Genomic DNA, 15155 nt, shown 5'->3' with positions numbered 1-15155 from the left:
CTCTAAATACCCTCACACAATGTGGTTCTGTGCTTCTTAGCTACAGAGACTACAAAACATAAGAACATAAGAAATATGTATCTAATATCTATCTAATTTCTGGCAAAGTGGATAAAGCATAAACTGGATAAAGGACAAGGCATTTGGTTTAACAACTGCTCTGTTAGCTGCCCTCAGCTGGGTCCTTGAGACAATAGCACTGTAGTATTGTCAGTGGACTAATAATGCAGAGACCCAGGTTAGTGCTCTGGTGACTGGGGTTCAAATCCCACGATCGATATAAATCTGGAATTAAATAGCTAATGATGATCCTAGTCCACTTTGTTCATTAATGTCCTTTAGGAAAGGAAATCCACCCTTCTTGCCCGGTCTGGTCTATATGTGACTCCAGACCCACAGCAATGTGGCTGATTTTATGCGGGAGGTGATGGTGTAGTGGTAATGTCACCAGGCTGACATTCCAGAGGCCCAGGCTGATGCTCCGGGGACACAGGCTCAAATCCCAATGCAAGGGAATTTAAAACCAAAAGGGAAAATGCTGGAAAATCTCAGCAGGTCTGGCAGCATCTGTAAGAAAAGAGCTGACGTTTCGAGTCCAGATGATCCTTTGTCCAAGTTGGAACATAGGAGAATTTTAATTCAATTCCGTAAATCTGGAATATCCAAGTTAGACTGGGGGAGAAGATTCCAATCAGGAATTGTGCTGGAAAGTGTGAGGACTGCTGTGATGGGTTCCCATTGGGGCGGCACCCAGTGGTCAGCACTGTTGCCTCACAGCGCCAGGGACCCGGATTCAATTATGGCATTGGTTTACAGTCCGTGTTGAGTTTTCACGTTTTCTCCGTGTCTGCATGGGTTTCCTCCGGGAGCTCTGGTTTCCTCACACAGTCCAAAGATGTGCAGGTTTGATGGATCGGCCATACTTAATTGCTCCTTAGTGTCAGCGAGATTAGCAGGGTAAATACATGGGGTTACAGGGGATAGGGCTTGGGTGGGATTATATTTGGTGCAGGCTCAATGGGCTGAATGGCCTCTTTCTGCACTGCAAGGATTCCACAAAAGCTGCAGTCTCGAATGCTGCATGACTCACGGCCACTCGGGTGACACCATGCGCCAGCACCGGAGGAGGATAAGGGTTAGAAAAAAAAACAAGCAAGAAAACAAAAGTCAAACTTCAATGTAACCTGGACTATTTCAGATTCCAAAACGGAATGGGCTGGATTTGATAAGGTGCCATATTTCCACCCACTATCCACCCCCGACTGGTAGCACAGTGGTTAGCACTGCTGCTTCACAGCTCCAGGGTCCTGGGTTTGATTCCCGGCTCGGGTCACTGTCTGTGTGGAGTTTGCACATTCTCTTTGTGTCTGCGTGGGTTTCCTCTGGGTACTCTGGTTTCCTCCCACAGTCCAAAGATGTGCGGGTTAGCTTGATTGGCCATGCTAAGAAATTGCCCCTTAGTGTCCAGGGATGTGTAGGTTAGAGGGATTAGTGGGTATAATGTGAAGAGATGAGGGGGTAGGGCCTGGGTGGGATTGTGTTTGGTGCAGACTCAATGGGCCAAAGGGCCTCTTTCTGCACTGTAGGGTTCTATGATTCTATGACTAAAAGCTTTGATTGGGAAGCTGCCAAAGTCAACGACAGCAACTCTGCAACCATTTTACACTGTGATTGGCTTCGGGTATGACCTCTGGCCTTGTCTGGGGAGGAAGCCCCATCGTCCAAAGCTGCTGGCCTAGAACTCCAGGTTCCACTGAAGCCACTACTGGAACTGGAGCCAGCCCCCTTTTTTCATGTTTGTATTCACTTAAGAGACGTGGGTGGCAGTGGCTAAGACAGCATTTACTGCCCACCCTGAGAAGGTAGTGAGGAGCTGCCTTCCTGGACTGCTGCAATCCCTGAGATTATAGGATGGTATGACCTTGGGAGGAGGGTGGCATGGGAGGCCCCTTGATAGCTGGTTCCTAACCCCTTTTACCAACACTGGCCCACATAACTAAAGCTGCTGGACTACACTTGGCATGGACCTCCCCTGGCTAAGTGTATAATAGCAATCGGGGGTAGGGGAGGAGGGGGAGGAGCTTAAATAACCATTAATTGGACACTGATGGACTTCGATAGGCCCCATGGTGGTCAGGCCACCCAATGCCTCTTCCGTCTCCCACACGATGGGAGGCAGGTGAGGGTGGGCAGGTGGACAAGTCACTCGCTGCATTTCACAAGCATTGTCCCACCTTCAAACACACCTGTGGAGGATACTGAACTCCAGCCCAATATCTAATCAGTCTTTTAACTTACTAGGGGATGCGATGGCCTAGTGGTATTATCGCTAGACAATCAATCCAGAAACTAATGTTCTGGGGACCCGGGTTCAAACCCCATCATGGCAGATGGTGGAACTTGAATTCAGTAAAAGGTATCTGTAATTAAGAATCTACTGATGACCATGGAACCATTGCCAATTATCAGAAAAACCCATCTAGTCCACTAATGTCCTTTAGGGAAGGAAATTTGTTGTCCTTACCTGGTCTGGCCTACATAGAACATAGAACACTACAGCACAAACAGGCCCTTCGGCCCACTAGTTGCGCCGATCACTTCTATACCTACTAAGCCATTGACCTATCTATAACCCCCAATCCCATTAGATCCCATATACTCATCCAGAAGTCTTTTAAAAGACCCCGGCGAGTTCGCCTCCACCACCACCGATGGCAGCTGATTCCATTCACTCACCACCCTCTGAGTGAAAAACTTACCCCTAACATCTCCTCTGTACTTGCTTCCCTGCACCTTAAATCTGTGTCCTCTCGTAGTGACCATTTCAGCCCTGGGAAATAGCCTCTGAGAATCCACCCTATCTATTCCTCTCAACATCTTATAAACCTCTATCAGGTCACCTCTCAACCTTCGTCTCTCCAGGGAGAAGAGACCTAGCTCCCTCAACCTATCTTCATAAGGCATGCCTCCCAATCCAGGCAACATCCTTGTAAATCTCCTCTGCACCCTTTCAATAGCTTCCACGTCCTTCCTGTAGTGAGGTGACCAGAACTGCGCACAGTACTCCAAGTGGGGTCTGACAAGGGTCTTATAAAGTTGCAGCATTACCTCCCGACTCCTAAACTCAATCCCTTGATTAATGAAGGCCAGTACACCATACGCCTTCTTGACCACATCCTCCACCTGTGAGGCCGATTTAAGAGTCCTATGGACCTGGATCCCACAATCCCTCTGCTCTTCGACACAGCTAAGACTCCTACCCTTGATATTGTATTCCTTCATCCCATTGGTCCTGCCAAAATGGACCACTATACATTTATCTGCGATGAAGTCCATCTGCCACTTCTCCGCCCAGTCTTGCATCCTATCTATGTCCCGCTGCAGCTTGACATCCCTCCAGACCATCCACAACATCACTGACCTTCGTATCGTCTGCGACACATGTAACTCCAGAGCCACAGCAACTTGGGTTGATTCTCAACTGCAACTAGAGATGGGCAATAAATGCTGGCCAGCCAGCGACACCCATATCCCACAAGAGAATTAAAAAGAAAGCTGATTTTCTGAAGGTTCTGAGCAAATAGAGGATCCACAAACTGATTTACATTGTAAGAAGTCTCACAACAACAGGTTAAAGCCCAGCAGGTTTATTTAGAATCACAAGCTTTCGGAGTGCGCCTCTGATCACTCACCTGATGAAGGAGCAGCGCTTCAAAAGCTTGTAATTCGAACCTGGTATTGTGAGATGTTTTACTGTGCCCACTCCAGGCCAACATCTCCACATCATGACTTACACTGTGGAAGATGACAGACACACAGGGTGGGATCTTTCAGCGCTGACGCCAGTGGGCACACTTTGATTTGATTCATTATTGTCACATGTGTCGGGGATACAGTGCCATCTGTACCGTGGGCACTGCCATGATTTTGCTACAGAGAGGCCAAAGCCTGAAGGTTGCTGGCTGGTGGCAGGCTAACGGGAGGCCTCCTACACTTACCGCTCCACCAGAGACACAGGCATCTGTGTGTGGGCCGCAGCTGTGTCCGTCGGTCACTGTGTGGAGGGGGTTCAGCGCCACAGGGGCAACCTGCCAGCCCACACCACATTTCAATTTAGTATCTCCATAGCAGCTGGAGCTGGCACTGAGGGTTGTCATTTTACAATGGTGGATAAGGGGGTGTCTCACAGTCAGGTTTTACTGAGCGGATGTTATAAAAATCCCATGGAATTAATGCAATGGATTCTCTTTCAACCAACATCATCAAAAAACTGAGCGCTGCTTGCATGAAGCTTATTGGTGGAGAACGGCTGCAGAATCAAATGCGTTTCAAAATATAATTACACGCATGAATTGTTTTTGGATGTTTTGCTGTTTGAATTTAAGGTTATTTACCACGATATATCTACTGGTACATTAAGCCTTATCATAATCATACAGTTTGGGGCTATTAGACTGCGACAGATTAGCAGCGATGTGCACCATACTGTCTAAGATAGCTTAAAGTGCACAATTAGCAGTTGTATTTTTCCTTCAGGAGTGTGAGGCAGGCATCCGGTCCCATTTACCTTTATGCTTCTGTAATGCTCGCTGCGTGGACTGCAGCACGGATTCGTGAAACTGCTGGGCAAAATCCTCCGCCATGAACACTTCCCAGGGCTTGCTTTTCTCACTCAGGCTGTGCACGGACGCAGGGTTCTCCTTCTGCGGGGCACCCGCGGCATTGGTCAGCACGCTCACTGTTCTGCTCCCGACTGGCCCTTCCAGAGGCCGACCCTTGTCGCCGTGCGGGCCGCCCTCCTTGGGCCTGGCGGTCGTCTCCGAGGCTTTGGGCGGCTCCGCCCGGACCGGCTCGGCACTCTTCCGGAGCTCTGGCGGGGCCGGAACGAGGGGGGTGGCACTTGGCGGCCTGTCGGAGTCGGCCGCTGAATGTGCGTTCGGCAAGTCGGCGGCGGCAACTGCAGAAGGAAAAACAGGCAAAGGGTCTCAGGATCAGAAAAAAAAGGGCATGCTCTTCTAACGCTGCAGGGTTCTGCTCAAGGTGCTGCCCAGGCATGAACGCTAGGACTTAAAGGAAAATCAGTTTCCTTATTCCCTGTTAGAAGGTGACTAATGCACCCAGGAAACTGTGCGAGTGCGTGGCTACGCAGTAACTCACAAGCCCTGCTCTGTGAGAAACACTGTGTGCACAGTCACACAAACACCTACAGAGGAACCATGCAACAAATAAAATGGACTGTGCTACACAACAATTAATTTTACAGGCAACAATATGCAGGAGGGCAGGGAAAAGGCACTAGACCATGATACCTGTTTGGAGGGGTCGGTGCAGGCATAATGGACCAAATGGCCTCCTTCTGCACTGTAACAATTCTGAGGCAAGTCTGGTGCTAAGACACGTTTCAACTGGCGACTCTCTCCAGTAAACTCACACTCAGGTGGACAGTCTGTTGTGTAGGCTTAGCCGGGGCGGTTTGGTGGGGGGTTGTCCTTGCTTATTCCTCCATTCACGCATTGCCCAGCTGAGATCGGCGAAACCAGTAGACTTGAATCTCGGCCCTCTAGATCAGTAACTGCACGAGGCAGTGGCTTCTCCAACTGGAACTCTGATTTCCATGGTTACCTTCCCCTGTGGTTATTTTGGCCTCTGAATCTTGGCTACTTTTACCTCAGTAAGAAGTCTGACGACACCAGGTTTAAGTCCAACCAATTTATTTGACAGTAAACTCACAAGCTTTCGAGGTTAAGCTCTTCGTCAGGTGAATGGAGAGTTCTGGCCTCAGAATTCCATTCACCTGATGAACAGCTTGTGAGTTTACTATCAAATAAATCGGTTGGATTAAACCTGGTGTTGTCAGATTTCTTACTGTGTTTACCCTAGTCCGACGCCGGCATCTCCACATCATGACTACTTTTACCTCACCCTAGGCCGCAGGGTACTGGGAGATAACTGCACTGCACCAATCCAGGCCAACGTTCATTACTGCAGCACGAACCAGGGATCAAACCTGGGAGTCCCTCATAAGCCAACGCAGTGCCATAGATTTAATTACTAACCACTGGACCAGCTTACATTAACTTAGGGATTTGCACACTCTGACTAAAGGCACAGGAAAAGACAAAGCCTAAAAAAAACCCCTTTAGCACATCATCTGCCTGGGGCTTGTAGGTCACGTGAGGTGCCATTTCTCCAGGTGTGAAAATTGAAGGTGTCACCACAATGCCAGAGGAAAGTTACCCTAGGGTGTACTTCCCAATACGTTCAGCAGTTCAGGAATCTCCCGCGGACGGGTTACACAAGGATCGCTTGAAGAGGTCAACACTCACCAGTCTGAGAAGAGCTGGGACTGCTACACGATGGAGGAGAGAGATATTTAAAAGGTGCTTCTGAAGGCCGTGGCTTCTGCTTTAGGGAATGGATCATTTCCATCAGGGTCTCCTTTTCTGTGTGTGGGAGGGAGAGAAGAGCACCAATAAATAAAAGGGTCAACTCCGAGATTTTAAACATTAGTTAATTCAATAGAGGAATTTCACACACATATGCGCACACACTCGTGTGCACACACACACACGTGCACACACACACACGGACACGTACACACATAACACAAACACTGCACGCACACAGACACAGATATACTCACACACAGTCACTCACTCTCATACACACAAGCACACTCACTCTCACACACACACACACACACACACAGACACAGAAACACACATGCACAATCCCACGTAAATGGCAGAAGGAAAGTTTAATATCTTCTGATTTCAGCTCAAAGATTCTTTCAAGGTTTTAATTAACAATTCTTCCATTTATTTAATCATCTTTAAAATGACTCAAAGTGCTGCATCTAATCAAGTCCTGCTCGCAGCAGGAACTCTTGTCAATTTCAGCTCAGTAGCGTTCTCACCCTCTGAGTGGAGGGAGCAAAGGTTAGTGGAGTGGGTAAAACACTTGGAATAGAGACATAATATGGGAGGGAACTGTCATAGTGTTAAGTGTCAGCCACTGATGGCTCAGTTAGTCCCACCATCACCTCCCAGGCAAAAAGTCACTGGTTCAAATCCCACCCTAGAGATTCAAGCAGAAAATCCAAGCTCTCGTTCTGGTGCAGTGCCGAGGAAGGGCTGCACTGCTGGAGCTGCTGTCTTTAGATAAGACAATCTTTCTTCAACTCCCTCTCCCCCTTCTTGGCCCTCCAACAGATAGATGTGTGACACCAGGAAGGCTCGGTATGAAGAGTAGCAATGTGGATGAGATACCAGATATTAGGGTGGAAAAGACTGTTTTCAGGGAGGATGGATAAAGGGGGGATTTGGGAGAAGGGAGCAACAATGGGAGTGGGAGTGGCCAGAAGAAACTGGTGCAGAATTAGGCCATTCGGCCCATCGAGCCTGCTCCACCATTGGATCACGGCTGTTAAGTTTCTCAACGTGTGGGGATGCCGGCGTTAGACTGGGGTAAACACAGTAAGAAGCGTCACAACACCAGGCTAAAGTCCAACATTAGTTGGTATCAATGGGTGCTATTCAGATTGGCAGTTGGTGACTAGTGGAGTGCCCCAGGGATCGGTGCTGGGGCCTCAGCTGTTTACCATTTATATAGACGATCTGGAGGAGGGCGCTGAGTGTAGGGTGATGAAATTTGCTGATGACACAAAGATAAGTGGAAAAGCAAATTGTGCGAAGGGTGTGGAAAGTCTGCAGAGGGATCTAGATAGGCTAAGCGAGTGGCAAGGACCTGGCAGATGGAGTACAATGTTAGCAAGTGTGAGGTTATCCACTTTGGCAGGAATAATAGTAGGAGGGATTACTATGTAAAGGGCGAAGGGCTGCAGCATGCTACGGTGCAGAGGGACCTCGGGGTCCTTGTGCATGAGTCGCAAAAACCCAGCCTACAGGTGCAGCAGGTGGTCAGGAAGGCGAATGGGATGCTGGCCTTCATAGCGAGGGGGATTGAATATAAAAGCAGGGAGGTCTTGCTGCAACTGTACAGGGCACTGGTGAGGCCACAGCTGGAGTACTGTGTGCAGTTTTGGTCGCTGCACTTGCGCAAGGATATTTTGGCCTTGGAGGGAGTGCAGAGGAGGTTTGCTAGGCTGATACCGGAGTTGAGGGGGTTGAACTATGAAGAGAGGCTGAATAGACTGGGCTTGTACTCGTTGGAGTTTAGAAGGATGAGGGGGGATCTCATAGAGACATATAAGATGATGAAGGGGATGGATAGGGTAGAGGTAGAGAGATTCTTCCCACTCAGAAAGGACAGCAGGACTAGAGGGCACAGCCTCAAGATAAGGGGGGGGGCAGTTTAGAACGGAGTTGAGGAGGAACTTCTTCACTCAAAGGGTGGTGAATCTTTGGAATTCTCTGCCCGTTGAAGTGGTGGAGGCTACCTCACTAAATATATTTAAGACATGGGTAGATAGGTTTTTGGTAGGCAAGGGGATTAAGGGTTATGGGGAGAAAGCGGGAAAGTGGAACTGAGCCACTTCAGATCAGCCATGATCTTATTGAATGGCAGGGCAGGCTCGAGGGGCTAGATGGCCTACTCCTTCCTGCTCCTATTTCTTATGTTCTTACCAAATAAACCTGTTGGACTTTAACCTGGTGTTGTGAGACTTCTTACTAAGTTTCTCAACCCCATTGTCTCGCCTTTTCCCTGTAATCTTTGACCCCCCCTTACTAATCAAGAATCTATCTATCTCTGTCTTAAATACACTCAATGACTTGGCCTCCACATCCTTCAGTGGCAATGAATGAGTGGGTGGGTAGAGGAATAAAATGATCCCATTAGAAAAAAAACAGCTGATTGCTGCCCGGGACTTGTCTGTCCATAAGAAACAGTCATCGAATCCACAGTGCAGAAAGAGGCCATATGACCCATCGAGCCTGCACCAACAACAATCCCACCCAGGCCCTATCCTGTCCTGTAACCCCACAGTTACCCTCCTAATCCCCCTGATATTAAGGAACAATTTAGCATGGCCAGTCAACCTAACCCGCACATCTTTGGACTGTGGGAGGAAACTGGAGCCCCCGGAGGAAACCCGCACAGACACGGGGAGAATGTGCAAACTCCACACAGACTGCGACCCGAGGCCGGAATCGAACCAGGGTCCCCGTCGCCGTGAGATAGCAGTACTAGCCACTGTGCCACCCCTCAATGGGAAGGTGCATGCATGTTTTTACCTTTTCTTTTCTCTGGGAGTATGTGTGCAAGACTAAAAGACGTCAGGAATCTCTTCTTCTCCGCGAGGTCGGGAGTGCTGTTCATCTCGTCGGCGCTGTACTTGCTGGTGGGCAGGGGCCGTGGCGAGGGCGCCTGGCGTTTGTTGGGGACGCGTGGCGGTGAGGGACTCCGCTCCATCAGCATCCGCCGCCTCTTGCGTTGTTTCTGTTTCAGCAGCTCCTCTCTCCGCGCCTGGGTGGTCAGGCTGAACACTCTCAGAAAATCCAGTTTCTAAAACGACAGAGGACAGGGTGTGATGAACTCGGTAACACTCGAGAGCACAGGAAGAGGAAAGGGCAATGGTGCAGATACCGAAAAATTGTTCCTTTTCTGCTTCTCACTCTATTTATATTTCATAACTATTAACTCAAAAGGTTAGATAGAGCCTGAAGTTGGTGTGGGGCCGCAGGGGTGGGGAGGAAGAAGAAACCTGCATTTATATAGCGCTTTTCACATCCATCAGATGTCTCAAAAGTGCTTTGCAGTCAATTAAGTATTTTCCACTGCAGTAATCTCAGAAGCACGACCGCCAATTTACACCAAGCAAACTCCCACAAACAGCAACGTGCTTTCTGGGGAGATAAATGTTAGTCAGGACACCAGAGTTTAACATCAAAGCAAATTACTGTGGATGCTGAATTTTTTTTACTCACTCATGGGATATGGGCATTGCTGGCTGGGTCAGCACGGGGTGGCTTGGTGGCACAGTGGTTAGCACTGCTGCCTCACAGCGCCAGGGACCCGGGATCGATTCCCGACTTGGGTCACTGCCTGTGCAGAGTCTACACATTCTCCCCGTGTCTGCACGGGTTTCCTCTGAGTGCTCCAGTTTCTTCCCACAGTCTGAAAGACACGCCGGTTAGATGCATCGGCTATGCTAAATTCTCCCTCAATGTACTCGAACAGGCGCCGGAGTGTGGCAACAAGGGGATTTTCACGATAACTTCATTGCGTTGTTAATGTAAGCCTATTTGTGACATTAATCAATAAACTAAAACTAAACTAAATCGAGCCCGGATCCCTGGTGCTGTGAGGCAGCAGGGCTAACCACTCAGTTCAGGAGGAAGGCTCTAGCATGACCAGGGCCTCGGCCTACTCCCACAGGCTTACAGTATTCTTATAGGCCTATACAGCCCCACTGCATCCTGACTAGGGAGGACAGGTGATACAGTCACAAGTCACAGCCGGCAAACATCTCTGCAGGATCGTGTGTGCTAGTCCTCCTGCTGTTGTGTAAATCGTGGAAAAAGCTGAGTGTTTCGTCCAGCTCCCAGAGACCGAGCACTAGCATGGGACCGTCTTCTGAAACTATTTAACAATGCGGTTTGGGTCAACTGAAGCTCTTCAACTCATCGCCATGTAGCTGAATTCAAGCTGGTAAATTGGTGAATTGATGAGTAGAGGAACTAATGATCCTGTTCAGTGATTTAATTGGAAGTATCAGGGGACAGAATGAAGAAATGCATCGAGATGATAATGTAATTAAATGAAGATTGATTGACGCAAGCCAAATTAAGTTAGTTTTTACACCTAATTCAGGTCAGTCTGTTGCTATTTAGAGCTGTTATGTCAATTGCTGTAATGCCACCCACCTAGTCAGCCACCCCACTGCATTGTAGACCCAATCAATTTCTTATCTTCAGTCACCATTATGTTAGTGTTAGGAACAAGGACGCAAATGTAAATTACTGGACAAATACCTGAATGCTTGTTTTGGTAAGGTATTCTATACAATCTCCCTAGTTTAGTTACACAGAATCAGATGAAGAGCAAGTTGAAGGGATACTGCCATCCAGAGGGTACACAGGGGGCAAAAGAAAGAAGTACAATGTCATGTGATTGTAGAATCCTACAGCACAGAAAGAGGCCGGCTTGGCTGCCAAGCCAGGTTACCATGGCTGGCACAGTGGGTCAAAAATTTGACACAAAGGCTGCCCCAAACAACCCAGGATAAGGGACGAGTGTTCAAATTACAGGATGGTCCCATAAAATCCAGGATGGTTAGTCAACCTGCTGGAACCCGAGAGATGGAGGATATTGTGGATGGGAGGAAATGTAAAGAATCTTACGGCACAGAGAGAGGCCATTTGGCCCATCGTGTCCTTCCCGGCTCTTTGGAAGAGCTACATAATTTGCCCACTCCCTGGCTCTTTCCCATCTATCAATATTCATATGGTCCAGCGTTTTAGACTCAATATTTATCCACTTACTATAGCGATTAACCAAAACAAGGCTTTCCTTTCCACCGTGAAGAAATCGTGCACCCACAGTCTTCTTGCGCTTGATTTTGGAATGAAACCAACCTGGGCTGGATCATGTCTCATTCCGAAACACACTTTGCAACCTTTCACTAACCTGTCACCATTTTACCTTCAGATACATTACATCTGGGGACGGGGTGACTCAAAGACCAGAATTCCTCCAGATCTGAGTGTTAAAATGTTCCACTTTTTATTTCATGGGATGTGAGCTTTGCCAGCAGTGCTGACCCTAATTGCTGTGATGAGCTGCCTTCTTGAATTGCTGCATTCCGTGTGATGTAGGTACACCCAAAGTGCTGTTAGAGACCGAGTTCCAGGATTTTGACCCAGCAACAGTGAAGGAACAGCCATTTATTTCCTGGTCAGGATAGTAAGTCATTTGGAGGGGAACTCTGTAGGTGGTGATGTTCCCATGTCACTGCTGCTCTTATCCTTCTAGATGGTAGTTGTCACGGATTTGGAAGGTGCTGTCTAAGGAGCTTTGGTGAGTTCCTGCACTGCTTCTTGTAGATGGTACACACTGCTGGTACACCTGTTACATTGCCAGGTAGATGCCAGGAAAAGCTTGGCTAAGAGCACAGCAAGTTCTGGAGCACAAGTCTTCAATACTGTAGCAGCAATATTGTCAGGGTTGTAGATTTAGCAACAGCCAGTGCCTTAGCCATTTCTTGATATCATATGGACTGAACTGAATTGGCTGAAGACTGACATTTGTGACACTGGGAACATCCAGATGAATCATCCACTCTGCATTTCTGACTGAAGGTTGTTGCAAATGTGCTTTGCACTGATGTGCTGGAAACACTTTTTGCAGCCTCCTCCAGTTATTTGTTTAATTTCCCCCCTCCGTCATTCACCATTTCTTTGTCTATTGATGAGTTTTTCTCACCGCTACAGGTCAGTATGTACTGTCCTTCCTGCACTTCTTAATGAACTCTAAGTAGGTGTGCAGCACGGTGACACAGTGGTTAGCACTGCTCACTCACAGGGTCCCGGGTTTGAATTCCGGCTTGGGTCACCGTGGAGTTTGCACGTTCTCCCCATGTCTGTGTGGGTTTCCTCCGGTTTCCTCCCACACCCCAAAGATGTGTGGGTTAGATGGATTGACCATGCTAATTTGCCCCTTAGTGTCAGGGGGACAAGCTGGGGTAAATCCTTGGGATTATGGAGATTGGGTCTGGGTAGGATTGTGGTCAGTGCAGACCCAAGGGTCAATGGTGGTTATTCTAATGATCACAGTCCAGGTATAGCACTGCTCTGTTCTGAAGTCTGCTTGCTCCACTCGGTGGAACGACCGTGCAATTTGCTTTTGTTTCTTGCAGGGCTACATCTGTTTTAATGCACCGTCCGATAAGCTGCTTCAGTGTACAGCTGATCCATAGAACGCAGTGGGAAATGGGAATCTCCCTAACTGCGTCAAATTAAACACGTAGCCTGGGAAAAGCTACTCAGGAGCACTTTTATTTTGCTGGGAATGCGATGCTCAGGCCAGTGCTGAAATAGCATTACTTTGTCTGGGTAATTTATTTAAACACAGCACCGTGACTCTTGTTGGCTCAGGTGACGTTGGTGCCACACTGAACCCTCCAGGACAAACAGCATTTATCCCAGGCTGGCTCTAGAGGGATCAGCAACTCAGTCCAGAGACAGGGAAAATCATGCAGTGATCAATTCTTCCTGGTAACTGTGTGTGTGTGTGTGTGTGTGTGTGTGTGTGTGTGTGTGTGTGTGTGTGTGTGTGTGTGTGTGTGTGTGTGTGTGTGTGTGTCAGGGTGTACATATATATACGTCTATGTGTATAAACCTGGTTCTCTGTTGACATTGGGTGAGGATGTGGGTTGGTGTGCCACCACTCACAGTCAGATTGCATGCCCACATTAACCAAAGAGTGGGCATTTTATTTATTAGAGTCACAAGTAGGCTTACATTAACACTGCACTGAAGTTACTGTGAAAATCCTCTAGTCGCCACACTCCAGTGCCTGTTCAGATACACTGAGGCAGAATTTAGCATGGCCAATGCACCTAACCATTGTCAGGGAGTGAAAGTTAAAGTTTATTTATTAGTCACAAGTAAGGCTTACATTAACACTGCAATGAAGTTACTGTGAAATTCCCCTAGCCGCCACGCTCCGGCGCCTGTTCGGGTCAATGCACCTCACCAAAACATCTTTCCAAATGTGGGAGGAAACCAGAGACCCAGAGGAAACCCATGCAGACATGGGGGGAACATGCAGACTCCACACAGACAGTGACCCAAGCCGGGAATTGAACCCGGGTCCTTGGCGCTGTGAGGTTGCAGTGCTAATCACCGTGCCGCCCCAGTGAGGGAAGGATGGGAAATGTGTGTAAGGGGCCCTTCCAACCAGGTTGTAGAGGGAAGGAACTTGAAGAAAAGTTGGAATAAAAGAAGCATTATGAGCAATATAAATACAAACTTAGAAGTTGACGACTGCCAACTTTATGATAACTCAATTTTAAGCTCTTTTCTCTTTCACAGAGTTTGACATAAAATAGCAGTAAAATGTGAGCTCAACAGATCAACATGATGCATTTAATTTTGTTTGAAAATCCAACAATAAGTAGGGAGTTTGAGCAGAAACGTTTTTGTTACAGAAAAGGGGGATGGCAAATTGACAATGTGGCGAAGAAGGCAAAAAAAAACTGGAGGCTTCTGAAGTCGATCAGATTCTCATTATCGTTCCACGAGCTATTTTTGGGATGTCACAACGGAGAAGTGTTAACATACCTCAGATGAATCGTCAAGTTTCAGAGGCGGCTGCTCAGCAACTCGCCAGAGATGTGCTCGAACTTCCTCTTCATCACTTTCATCATACGAGTCATCAAAGTCATAGTAATAACCTAATTAGGAACAGTGGAAGCAAAGTGACAGAATAACTGACAAAGCAGCCTGACAGCATGCAAATATAGTCTGCTGTGTCAGCACATTCACTCCGAGCAGCACTGCCCAATTAGTTCATTTCAATCCTACAATTAACTAACTGAGTGCACACACACACATGGAAACACAGGCGCACACACATGCGTGCACACACACACAGGCACGCACACACACACACACACAGGCGCACGCACGCGCACACACACACACACACAGGCGCGCGTGCACACACACAGGCACGCGCGCACACACACAGGCACGCGCGCACACACACAGGTGCACGCGCACACGCACACAGGCGCGCGCACGCACACACACACACACACACACACACAGGCGCACGCACGCTGAGAGATACAGCAGATTCTGACTAAATATAGTCCCACTGAATCAAGTACCGCAGTGGCTCAAAATACCAATCTTACTTTCCAGAAGTACACCACTTTGAAGCGATTGTTGAGAAAGTTGACCCTGCTTACGTGCTGAACAGCAGCCGAGTCACAGTTTTAGTACCTGGACTACATCAGCTGACATCAGCCCGAGTGGTTTTGCAATTGGTGTTTGACGCAGAGGGGAGTGGGTTAGAAGAACACAAGGAATAGTGGCAGGAGAAGACCATTCGGCCCCTCCAGCCTATTCCTCCACTCAACATCATCATGGCTGATCTTCTGTACCTCCTGCACTTTCCTGACCGCTCCATGTCTCCTTCGATGTCCCCAAGAAAGCAAAACCCTGTCAATCTTGGCCTTAAACATACTC

At 48.1% G+C, this 15155-nt stretch overlaps 1 protein-coding gene across 1 annotated transcript in view; it reads right to left on the bottom strand.

Moving 5' to 3' along the window:
• gse1b (Gse1 coiled-coil protein b) overlaps positions 1-15155 on the bottom strand; it is a 575648-nt gene that overhangs the window by 9051 nt on the left and 551442 nt on the right. Inside the window, exons 11-14 of the mRNA XM_080186715.1 lie at positions 14244-14356; positions 9195-9465; positions 6327-6443; positions 4568-4957 (exon numbers count right to left, since the gene is read on the bottom strand). Coding sequence (XP_080042841.1) covers positions 4568-4957; positions 6327-6443; positions 9195-9465; positions 14244-14356 — 891 coding nt within the window. The remainder of the gene's footprint in view (positions 1-4567; positions 4958-6326; positions 6444-9194; positions 9466-14243; positions 14357-15155) is intronic.

The sequence above is a fragment of the Carcharhinus amblyrhynchos genome, chromosome 4 (genome assembly GCF_965287045.1).
Source record: "Carcharhinus amblyrhynchos chromosome 4, sCarAmb.v2.hapA, whole genome shotgun sequence".
NCBI classification, from domain to species: domain Eukaryota; kingdom Metazoa; phylum Chordata; class Chondrichthyes; order Carcharhiniformes; family Carcharhinidae; genus Carcharhinus; species Carcharhinus amblyrhynchos.
Note: the sequence above shows the minus strand (reverse complement) of the source record. Positions and strands in the feature narration are given on the sequence as shown.